Here is a 12,417-nt window from a genome sequence, read left to right on the forward strand (position 1 = left end):
TGAGGAGAAGATAAAATGTTATGACGTAGTACTGAATCTATAGGCTAGAGGGAGACCTCCTCCCTAGATCCTTTGACATACCACAGGTAAATTAGGTATTCTATCTGTTGACATACGACCCTGGAAAGAGACACCTAATGCGCTAATCTGAGAGAAAACCTACACAACGTAATTTAGAGGCGATTTAATACATCGTTTAAAATGCTACACGAGCAAGCCCCAGATTTCCAGCCACGTACGCAAATTAACGATTATATTATAAAACAAATTTACATACTTCTAACACAGCTTACTTACTAAGTAAGCTGTGCTTCTAATATCGATAGGAAAATTTAGTAAATATTTTCCAATATCAGCGAATTCTACCAAAAAGAACAGACATCGGTCGTGCTTGCGCAGGCATGTTCACATTCCATCCCCCTTGTTACTATGCATACAGCAACTCAATAAAAAAAAACGCCCTTTAGCAATAATTCATAGATTTGCCGTATAACACTGGGTAACCTGCCCAGACAATTGAATACGAAAGTTTCGCTCTCTACAAATAAATTGCACTTGTAAGTTACTGGTTTTCTTCAAACTTATTATTTTTGGTAGCGAAGTAAGGAAGTATAGTAAAATAATACACAATTCCAAGTTCTACTGTTCTCCAAAGTTAATAAACTGCGAACTTTATTTGGCAATTCGCGTACAATGTAACGTGACACTTGTTGTAAGTTAAGAACACTTTCAAACAATGGAATATGTATACTTATGTATCACTTACAGAATTTTGGCACAACTTTCAAATTCCAAATTGAACTCCTGAATTAACGATATTGGACGCCAATGGTGTGATAATAATAAATAACTACTTTAATATTACGCTTGATAAACTAAGTAAAAAAGGTCTCGGTATGCGTCAAAACATGATACAAAGAATCGCGTACGATTCGCATAATTTTTGGCACTTAGCTCGCATTCGGAAACTGGACTTTTAATCCGGCGAAGGTTTGACATCCCTGTCCCTTTTCGTTCTCGAGGTAGACGACGAACAGACGGACAGACGGAATTCTTTTTCTTTCGAAAAATTGCCCTAAACGGTATATCAGCATAGACAACCGAGTTCCACCACTCTATTTCGACGTCCAAAACGAATACCTGACCAGCATCATTTGGTCACCTTAGTCCAAATTTGAGCTGGTTGTCTGCCAATCCTCTGTGAGAGCCCTCCAGCAAGCACGAGAATAACACGAATCGTCTCTCGCCAGGAGGGGCGCCTATTCACCTTAAAGTTTGGGGGGGGGGGGGCTGAGCGATGCAGGCCTACGGTATAGTACGTGATAGTTTTCACCAGTAGTGACCTACCTGCAGATTCACAAGGCGACGGGGCGACACCTGTGCGAACATCGGGCATACAGACACTTAGGGCACGCAGTGTGAGAGGTGGGAAAGGCGTAGAAGGACGCTGAGAATTGAATTGGCGGACACACATACGCACGCACACACGCTACACGCGTCGAAGTAATTTCAAAGTCTAGGGGTCAATGAGGGGCCAATCAAATGGTTCACCGGGTGCGTACCGCACTCGTTCATCACGTTTTTAAACAACACTGTGCTCACGATGTAAATCCAGCTTTCACAGCAATATCTCAACGCCTTACTTCGTCTCAAACTTTTACAAAACTTGTATCAGGAGAATATGTGCGAAGAGATGGAAGGTTAAGATAAAATATTAGTTAGGTTAGGTCAAAAATCTTGTATCAGGAGAATATAATGTGCGAGGAGATTGAAGGTTAGGATAAAATATTAGTTAGGTTAGGTCAAATTAGTTAAGGCGTCTAAAATTTTGACAAACTAATTTGACCTAACCTAACTATCACTCCTAACCTCGCTAATATTTTAGCTCAATATTCAATCTCCTCGCACATTATATTCTCCTGATACAAGATTTCTCACCTAACCTAACGAGCACTCTAACCTAACCTCACTCATACTTTATCCTAACTTTTGATCACCTCCTCTCACATTATGTTCTCTTGATACAAGATTTCACACCTAACCTAACTAGTATACATACTCTAACCTAATGTCACCCTGAATTCCCTCATGCGAGAACAGCCATTCCCTTGAGTGGTTGAAGGAGGTGGTTGGCCGCCTCCCACAAGGCTACACACCTAAAGCTAGTGCAGGAAAAGACTGCTTTCCTAGGCTGCCATCTGACTGGTGACCTGACGATCTGGTCGCGGTTAAACGGTGCTTGGAGGTGCAGAATTCCAGGGAAAAAGTAGGCAGCTGGCACGAAGAATGAGGTCTTAGGAAGTCCTGGACAAGTAGATTGATTTTCCCGCTTTCGGAGCCGGTACAGATAGACCCCTGGGAAGGATACTGGACCAAACCTGTACCGATGGAAGAAAATCGAAAGTTGTTCTTCTTGTTATTGCAGTTTTCCATCTCGTGCCCTACAACTTGATGGTCATCTCTTTCAATTTTCTTTTGATCGCTGCGACATAGAATTTTGCCAATTGGTTCTGGTAAAAGTTTCGCTAGTGCTATTAATTTTCCAGCTAGACCCTTTCTTCGCATTTCCCATACTATTCTAGGCGGCCATGCATTGTCGAAAGCACCTTTAATGCCCAAGGATGTACAGGGTGTTACTTATAAGTATGTTAAAAGAATTTAAGTGGGACACTTTATGTTAGATGCAGATGGAAATGTTAACGCCCAGTAAACTTAAAAAACTACTATCCTTCCATGCTTCAGTTACGTAAGTCATTGGAAACTTTAATCTTACTTTAATTATGGAAGATTATCAGGCGTTTAATTCTAAAAATTTGAATTATCTGTAAGTGAGGCTGCCAGGGTCGGAAACTTGACAATTACGTTTGTTATTTATCAATTTATTAGTACAGCAGGTGTAATAAATACTGTTCCAGATACATATTTATTAACAACCGCGAGATTAAGCTGTAAACAGCGGCACCCCTTTGTACCACATCTCTTTTATTGCGAGGTATTACGTGCCCTATTGAATGTCTAGTTTGCCCTACATTTAGCGTTGTAGGCCAACAGAACTAGACATGGTGGGTGAATATAGCGCGATTGTCCTCTTCGGCCTTTTTCTGTGTCCCTTGATGAGATGCCAAATCGGCCCCGACTTTGGAAGCGCGCATTTATCCAGGATATTTTCTGGCAATTTGTCTGCAATCGACATAACGGGAAACTGTGTCAGGGATTTAAAGGTATCCGCTACTGCTCTGGAAAAACGCGAGCCATGGATTCTAAAAAGTGAGCTCGACATTTTCCGACACAACTGCTACTTGTAGCATTTTGTAGTGCTAGATGCGTCCTCGAAGATACGCTCTGGAGTTCTGCGAGCCAACTTATTTGATTTAGGTGCGCTGGACGAGTGCATTTCGATTAATCGAGAAATAGGGTCGGGAAGGATACATGGAAAGTTTTGTCCGGGTCTCTATACCAAGTGTTCGCAAGTTTACGCGGTATGTAAAAATCCACGGGAATTAAAACCGTTCACTTTTCTATTAGGGAGAAACTGAAATACCAGCGAACATCGCTGCGACAATGGACAACCTTCTGTCATTCAGCGAGAAATTCGCATTGGCCATTTGTATTCCGCACACATGTTCGGCAATGGATATTGAGAAATTGCTAACCAATGTTAACGCTACCTTTAAAGAGGAAATGTGCCAAACAAAGGATGGGCAATCGCCACTTGGTGATGGAGGAACCGTTGTCTTGTATGTATAACAATCATAGCTACATCACTACTGTCAATCACAACAGGCTCATGTTTGGCGGTGCTATTTCGCTAGTGGTGATCTCAACTGCAATTGATGTCGCGGCACGTCACCAAGGCAAAGGTAAGATGGCCGGTTTTTCTCCCCCAGCTTTCAGTGTATGTCTCCAGCCATTAGAAACTCGGTAATTTGTGCTTTTTCGGCGATAAGGAATGGAAAAATAATCTTCAAGATGACAAACAACCCCGGCGACATTTCCTGCTTAAACGGCATTAGAGTGCTGAGCTTCCTTGGAATTGTAAGCGGACACACCTACTTGTATATGATTGATAACCCAACAAGGAACGCTTTTAACATTTTTGAGGTAATTCCATTGCTTCTTCGCTTCGTTACTCAATCATCGTAGATGCTGAGTGGAAAATTTCAATCGGTTATCAGCGCGGCAACATTGAACGTCGACACTTTCTTCTTGTTATCAGGCGCAATGGTCTCCTACAGTGCTATGAACGATTTCACCAAGGGCTACAGGTTTAGTGTACCCGTTTTTTATCTACGCCGAATTCTACGGTACGTAGTTTTTGGTGTGATTCAGATTGAGAGGCAGAGCTGGGCAGTATTAGATTTTGTAAATACTTTTTAGTATTCAAATCCTTTAAAGTATTCAAATACTTTGTAATTAAATACTTTTAGCAGTATTTGTATTTGTAACTCAAATACTTTTACAAATATTTAGTATTCGAATACTTCGCAAAGTATTTGGATACTTCGTAAAGTATTCGAATACTTCGCATAGTATTTGAATACTTAACCTTCCTTTTTTACCAAAAATCGACTACCCCAAAATTTCTCGGGAAAACACTTTTTTTCTAATTAATTTTGGTGCGTAGAATCCAAAACTATTCGTACTTTTTCGATCAGACTTCTCAATCAAAAGTTATGGACTAGAAACCAATGTCGAAAAAAAATTCAAAGGGCTGTAACTTTTGAACTTGTAGCTCAATCTTGGACCTGTTTGAAACTATGGATTCTACAGGCCACATTCTATAAGAAAATTTTTTTTCCGGGTCGATCTGAGACAATTTTTTTTTCGGGCCTCAAAAAAAGGCAGTGTATAACCTTCCTTTTATACCAAAAATCGACTTCACCAAAATTTCTCGGGAAAAGACTTTTTCTTATTAATTTTGGTGCGTAGATTTCAAAACAATTCGTACTTTTTCGATCAGACCTCTCAATAAAAAGTTATGGACTAGAAACCAATATCGAAAAAAAATTCAAAGGGCTGTAACTTTTGAACAAGTAGTTCAATCTTGGAACTGTTTGAAATTATGGATTCTACAGGCCACATTCTATAAGAAAATTTTTTTTCCGGGTCGATCTGAGACAATTTTTTTTTCGGGCCTCAAAAAAAGGCAGTGTATAATAACCTTCCTTTTTTACCAAAAATCGACTGCACCAAAATTTCTCGGAAAAACACTGTTTCTTATTAATTTTGGTGCGTAGAATCCAAAACAATTCGTACTTTTTCGATCAGACTTCTCAATCAAAAGTTATGGACTAGAAACTAATGTCGAAAAAAATTCAAAGGGATGTAACTTTTGAACTAGTAGTCCAATATTGGATTGACTGCACCAAAATTTCTCGGGAAAACAATTCGTTCTTTTTCGATTAGACCTCTCAATACAAAGTTATGGACAAAAAACAAATTTCGAAAAAAAATTCAAAGGGCTGTAATTTGTAGTAGCCCAATCTTCAAACTGTTTTAAATTATGGATTCTACGGGCCAAATTCTATAAGAAAATGTTTTTTCCCAGTCGATCTCAGACATTCTTTTTTTCCGGCCTCAAAAGAAGGCACTACTTTTAAGTTATTCAAATATTTGAGAACAATTTAGAAATGTTTAGGGAAAGTTTCCATTGTCACAAAATCAAATATAAAAATCCGATACAACTGAATATCGAACGATCCTGAAGTGAAACTTTTTCACTCGATAGTCTACGTAATTTAAAAACAATAGGGACCTTTCTTATATCCTTAAGACCATGTGTACCCATTTTCAAAGCGATCGCACGTTTCTAAACAAACTATCATGCACACGGACAAACGGATAGTCAAAAATCGATCTGTTCCAAAATCGCTAGGATTAATTTCAGAAAGGCGTACGTATCATGTGCACGACGTACGATCGCTTTGAAAACTGGTACACGTATTCTTAAGGATATAACTGGTATAAGAAAGGTCCTGGTAGGTACCTCCTATATAATAATATAATAATAATAATACGCTATTACTCCCCTTAAATTTGTATATAACAATAGAAATATAAAAAAAGCTAACCCCATACAAAGTATAACTTGATTTTTTAAGTAGTAGACTTTTATCTAGTATACTATTTTAAATTTTTAATGTAATTGAGTGACAACTATTACTTTTTACTGTATTCGAATACTTTTCAAAGTAAGTTAATGAAATACTTTTCAAAGTATTCGAATACTTTTTATAGTATTCGAATACCTTTGATAGTATTAGAATACTTTTGAAAGTATTCGAATACATTCTAAAGTATTTGAATACTTATTTTTTAAAGTAGGTATTTGAATACTTTTCAATGTATCTGTATCTAGTATTCGGTTGTGCTGGACGTAAAGGTATTTAGTATTCAAATACTTTTTGAAAGTATTCTGCCCAGCTCTGTTGAGAGGTTATTGTTTCAGCTTAACCCCATGTTTAATTGCTGTCGGTTTGATATACATTTTTCTCTTACGTCACATGAGCCATGGACCAATGTGGCCACTTATCTCCGGTGCTGATATAACCAACTGCAATGAGAATTGGTGGAGTACACTTTTCTATGTGCAAAATTATGCAAATCCATTATCTATGGTATGTGACTAGTAGTGCATTGGTCGTATGGTAATCACACTTTTGCCATTTAGTGCATTGTGCCAAGTTGGTTCCTAGCTGTGGACATGCATCTATACATACTGTCTCCAATTCTGATTGTCCCCATGGCAAAATCCCCGCGAACGTCGATGGTGCTAGCTGGCTTACTGACTTTGGCTTCTATGGGAGCAGGCTTCGCAATTACTTGGCGTGGGCAACTCGCACTGGCAAGGTAATATCCGGGCAGTTAATCGTAACCTAAAATTACTCGCCTCAGCGTACCGTACATGAAGTACTACTACTATTCCACTCACACCCGGGCATCCCCTTGGTTTATCGGTTTCATGTTGGGATACGCAATTTCGCCAACCGGAAGGTGGAGCAAAGCGCGTTTGGGTCGTGTAAGTAATTTTATGTCTTACTCCAAGTAAACTTAACTTTCAGACGTCAGTTATCTTATGTTGGACGGCATGCATACTGACGGCCGTGTGCGAATTATCTTGGGGATACCTGGAGACGTCTGAAAATGTTAACGTGTTCAAAAACTCTATTGAAAATTGCTTGAGAAGGCCGGCCTGGGCGGTTGCGGTTGCTTGGGTTATATACAGCTGTCACATTGGATACGGAGGTAAACTCAGCTAACTTACGTAGGTCAGGTTTTAGTTTTAGCCGTGGGCAGGGAAATGCCATATCCTGCTAGCTACGAGTAATTTCTGTGTGGTAAAATTATTACTCGGGTCATTTTGTTAGAAATTCCCTTTTAAATTGAGTCTTTTACATTGATGCCCACGTGGTTACAATGCATGTGAAATCGAAATAAGTTATAATCAAGTTTTTCTAAATTTTCCCCTAAATTCTTGACACAGGGGTGCCATTATTTTACAAAAAGTAATTGCCAACACCTGGAGGTGCGAGGTTTATTCTTAGAAGTAAGTGTACCCCAACAGCTTCTATTTAACGAAACTTGTATTTCTTCATTGACAGAATTAGATGACCAACAAAAAGGATTTGATAAATAAGATGAACAAATTTTTGGTGTCTGTTCGGACGGTAGACATTTTTAATAAGAAAAGGCCTTGCTTAAGTTAGGTTAGGTTAGGTTAGGTTAGGTTTTTTCAACTCGAGTTTCCGGTATTTAATCACTTCCACTATAACAATTTTCTAGAGGAAAAAAATTAGGCACAGTTACAGAGCGGTTTCTATGGCAGATAATTTCGGGAAAACGTATGCAAAATTCTCACCCCCTCGCCCCTCCTCTTTGTAATTAAAGAAAAGCTTACTTTAATTTTGAATCAAGCGGTAGAAAAAATTTCCTACAGCGAATTTCAATGAATACTGGTAACTTAAGGCGCAGAAGAGATACGGTGGAATTAATTTCAAAAGTCAAGAAAATTTCGGAAAATGGAGGTACTTACAAAACATACACGTGGTAAAAAGGCAAAAAATAACTCTAATTTACGGCACGCAAAAATGGCAAAAAATCCCTCCAATATTGAGCGTTTACCTTTTAAAGAAAATCTCATTTGGTGGAAGAGGAACAGGAAATTTCCAGCTCCTCACGGCATTCATGCAAAACAACCCGGTCCCCAATCAACCACTCGGCCTGCAATTATCGGAAAAATATAGGATGGGTATCGAACTAGTCTTTTAAGCGCGATCATTTTGAAATAACTTTGAACGCCGTCTGCCGGTTTTTTCTACAACTTATTAGAACGTCATTCATCAACCATGCGCCTCAATCCTCAACACTCACCAATCTAATCAACACCTATTGCCAATTGGAATTTTATTTACATCGGCGATACAAAATAAACAATTACCTATACAAAATGTAAACACAGAAAACTTACTCCTCGAGCAAATAATTAAATTCCGGTACTCTTCAGTAACGAAGCGACAAACTCGATACCGGGTGTTCAGTAAAGCGAGTTCCAGGTCCACTGAAAATTTAATCAGTTCTTCCTTGGGTGATAATAAACATAATACTAGAAACAGAATTGGGAAATTCCCAACCGCGAATTATCATGTTCACAGACAGACGGACGGAGGGAAAGAAAGTTCAAAACCTGAATACGCTTTAGAAGCTCGTTAATAAATCTTTTGAAATTTCCATTTCTGTTTTCAGTAATAAGTAGACAATGGTCAAGGGAGTCATTGATTAAATTTTGGGCATTTGAACTTTCTGCCCGTCCGTCTGTTTGTAGGTTTGAAATAGTTTACTATTTTAATGTCTTCAAACGTCCGGCGAAATCGTTTCGCATATATAAGTGTGTGGTTGGCAAATTTCATAGCTAATTCTGTGATACCGAAATTTGTAAAATGCGCTTGTCCAAAAGAGTGTCTAGTTGAGTTCAAAAAAAAAATCTCTACTCCAATGCCTTACTTTTATTTATTTATTTATTTTTTATTTTTTTTTATATTGTTTCAATAACGACGAAATTCCACTGCGAGACCTTGCACAATATTCGATTGTCGAAACAACAAACTCCGGCGCAATTAATTACACTTGACCTAAAATGGCGGCTCTAATCTTGATTCGAATTTTCTAGGACAGATTGTTTAGTACTGTAACGTAAATTTAATTAGGTACGTCGTCATCCACAATTAGTAAACAATAAATTTACAACAGTCTTAAAATGGATTAATTTATAACGGTAATTACAATTTATCACTTACAATTTATAACATAACAAGAACGCATCGAGGTAAGAACTGAACTGAAATACGCAGAATATGCATTTGCTTAAATATCATCTTAATGACCATGACCATGGAAGCCTCCTTCTGGTAAAAGAGTCAACCATTGCTTAAATATACCAATTGGAATCGGTTTCCCCACTAAAGCACAGGAGAAAAAGGTTGTTTTTCCGCACAGAAATTCCGCTGATTCGTCTTCTCACTATCCAGAGAATGATCTAATGCCTAATTAGGATAACTGAACATAATACAAATCCTCGACATCTCGTCGCCGAGGTTTCCGAAAGCCATTAAAAACAATATTCTATGGAAATCAAGTGCCGCAGAAAAGACAAGCTTCAAATCCACCACAGCTTGTGAATCTTTCTTTACAATTCCAAAAGAACTACAAATTATTAGAAAATCGACCCTCTAGATTTCGACACCCTGTAAACTGTCTATGATATGAGATGCCCAAACTACTCAAACCCTCCAAAGTTAAAAAAAAATACAGATTTATGAGTAGGGAGGGAGCATCTCCCACCGATTTTCATTTAATTAAGGAGTTGTCAAAACCGCAATTAATTTGAAACTTGCAATTTAGCAAAACAGAAGTACAAGTACCACAACAATTAATAGACTAATAATGCAACTTACTCTTGTTGTTAGGTTACAACTTAATTATCTTCTATTAAATTATCAAGTTATCAATGTCGCAATTAATTAGGAAGCAGTTCATATCCAAAAATAGTTTGGAACTATTTCCCCAATAATCTACATTACCACATCATATCCTGTTAACTTTATACTTTCCTTTGTGCAGGGGTAGCAAATGTTTTATAAAATTGTTAAACAAAAAGTCGTATTGTCGTATAGCCGTGGTAGTTAATGGAAGTCTACAGTAAGCTACAATATGAAAGGCACCAAGAGCAGCAGCTTATTCATTATGGTTTCGTTTGCGTTTGTTGGAGCTTTTAATATCATTCAAGAGTAGTTACAGATGTCGTAAAAATCTGGTAAACTATTCTATAGAAGACTATTGTACGGAAACTGGCAACTGAAACTAATCTGAAATTTTAGGAATAGTCAACACGGTTTTATCGCTGCCCATTTTTAAGGTACTTTCGAAACTGACGTACTGCGGCTACTTGCTCCACTGCATATTCATTATTACAGCCAACGGAAATAAACAAACAGAGCTCTATGCAAGCCATCACGAGGCGGTATATCACGTACTTCTCACCCGATTTGTATAACTCGGATTGCAGATTTACCTTTTTTGTGGCACATGGGTGCTAACGCAAGTTGCTGCTGTTTTTCTGACGTTCACAGTGGAGTCTCCAATGCTAATGGTCGAAAAACTTTATCTGAGGAAAGTTAAAAGCGATTAAGTCTGCTGGGCGTTATCCAAGCTGTTAATTAGGGAGTTGCGCTTTGTTATAAAACAACCCCTAAATGTTACAGGTAGTCCTTTTTGAGTAGTATTAGATAAAATTTGTAAATAAAGGTATTTCGCCGCAAATTCGCTTTTTCCTAAACAAAAAGGTAGATGTGTAAGCGAATTCGGTACATAGAGGTTTTCATTTGCCAGCTTAAGTCTCTGAGGCCTCTTTTCGTTTTACGTTACAGTAATAAGCCCGCTTTAATAGTACATAATTTATGATGTTTCCATTTTTCCTACATTTCGCTTATTTGACTAAGGAATAATTTATAACCCCAACTTTCACGGTTTTATATGAGCACTTCATGTGATATTTTAGGGGATTTTGTTATTATGCTTATGCAAATATATTTTAGTAAACGTCGAATTAGATCGCGTAATTAATTGTGAAAACATGTAATAAATGGGAGGAAGCTTTTCGAGTTGTGTGTCAACTTTGTGATGCTGGGGTAAAATAATTACAAACTTTATATTAATTACTTTGCGTTTGTACTTTACTGAAGTTTTAGTATGAAGTTCTGTTACTGTCGTTATTTACGGTGATATTCTGGGCAAAACTTTTTTCTCGGCGGACTACTTCATCCCGGCATCAGGAGTGGGAACTAGCTACTTTTGAAAACCGGCGAAAATTAATGTTACTCCTAATTTGGTTATCTATATGCATATACCAGGGCATATATACATTGGAGAGCGCTAAGTTGAACTGTGATCATTGGATATATTGTTGTATGAATAACGCCAGATGGATTACAAATAAGCACGGAATTCGTTTATTTTAGTGGAATTTGTTATTTTAATGTCTATTTGTCGATTTTAGCTGTGTTTTTAATTGCTTATTTTATCCTTCCTGTAACTTTATGTATTTAAATTATAAGATGTAAAAATGGTGCCTTAGAATATTAAGCATCTGGTCGAGAGAGCATTTAAGTGCTATTCGGTCGTTTTGTGATAAAAACAAATATCTCTACAAATAACAAAGTTGACATTTTTGCGCATGCGCACTTCTTATTTTAACAATATGCGATATGCTTGTCTTTACTAGAAGCATCTGTGGTTAAAATTTCAAAAAAATAGAAAAGATGACATTAGGCAGTGGTCATAATAGCGCCTTCCGACATGAGTAAAAACGGAAACATCTTTAAGTTTAGAAAGAAAGAGTCTGCAGAATACGAATAATCTAATAAATTCGAAATATCATTCGTATTTGAAGGTTCCCAAGAACCTCCAGAAGCTAAAGAATGCGACGAAGTTGGAAAAATTGAAGTATACGTTAAAAGCACCCGAAAATGTTAAGAGTCGAAAAATATTGTTTAACACAGATTTTAGTATTTAAGTCTGTGATATTAATTAATCATTATATAAAATGAAGTATACAGGGTGCCTATTATAGTATGGAATATATCTCGGTAAATATCGACTGTATACAAAAATTTTTTATATGAAAGTTATTTAACGTTTTATTCCCCATTACAAGGCAGCATTCGATTGTTTTTATTTCAGAAAATAAATGAATAAAGAAAAACAATTGAATTTTTTTAAATAGCAATGCCTACTTTCATTAGGATCATTTGATAAGATTTTTGTTCTCTTTGTAATGACGGAACACGTCAACACCCGTGTAGAAGAAATCAATTTTTATTCCAAGCTTTTTGTGATAGGTTATAGGATAGGAAAAATTTTCTT

At 37.3% G+C, this 12,417-nt stretch overlaps 1 protein-coding gene across 2 annotated transcripts; it reads left to right on the top strand.

Moving 5' to 3' along the window:
- Window positions 1–3,073: 3,073 nt before the first annotated feature.
- On the top strand, window positions 3,074–10,750 carry LOC116177190 (nose resistant to fluoxetine protein 6-like). Of its 2 annotated transcripts, XM_031496085.1 has the most exons (12): window positions 3,074–3,267; window positions 3,316–3,479; window positions 3,526–3,737; window positions 3,784–3,860; window positions 3,908–4,101; window positions 4,144–4,304; window positions 6,449–6,617; window positions 6,671–6,849; window positions 6,895–7,018; window positions 7,062–7,245; window positions 10,374–10,516; window positions 10,562–10,750. In XM_031496085.1, the coding sequence occupies exons 1-12, from the start codon at window positions 3,114–3,116 to the stop codon at window positions 10,682–10,684; spliced, it is 1,884 nt and encodes a 627-aa protein (XP_031351945.1). In that variant the 5' UTR covers window positions 3,074–3,113; the 3' UTR covers window positions 10,685–10,750. The 2 variants fall into 2 exon arrangements, with proteins under 2 accessions (XP_031351945.1, XP_031351946.1); XM_031496086.1 differs by lacking the exons at window positions 10,374–10,516; window positions 10,562–10,750 and adding an exon at window positions 10,117–10,351.
- The last annotated feature ends 1,667 nt before the right edge of the window (window positions 10,751–12,417 follow it).

This window comes from Photinus pyralis, unplaced genomic scaffold (assembly GCF_008802855.1).
Source record: "Photinus pyralis isolate 1611_PpyrPB1 unplaced genomic scaffold, Ppyr1.3 Ppyr1.4_LG7, whole genome shotgun sequence".
NCBI classification, from domain to species: domain Eukaryota; kingdom Metazoa; phylum Arthropoda; class Insecta; order Coleoptera; family Lampyridae; genus Photinus; species Photinus pyralis.

Excerpts from the sequence above, each read along its gene's own strand:
- LOC116177190 (XM_031496085.1), top strand. The coding sequence starts at position 3,114 with ATGAGATGCCAAATCGGCCCCGACTTTGGAAGCGCGCATTTATCCAGG. Across the intron at positions 3,268-3,315 it reads CGAGCCATGGATTCTAAAAA|TGCTAGATGCGTCCTCGAAG; the intron begins GTGAGCTCGACA and ends AGCATTTTGTAG. Across the intron at positions 10,517-10,561 it reads ATGCAAGCCATCACGAGGCG|ATTTACCTTTTTTGTGGCAC; the intron begins GTATATCACGTA and ends CTCGGATTGCAG.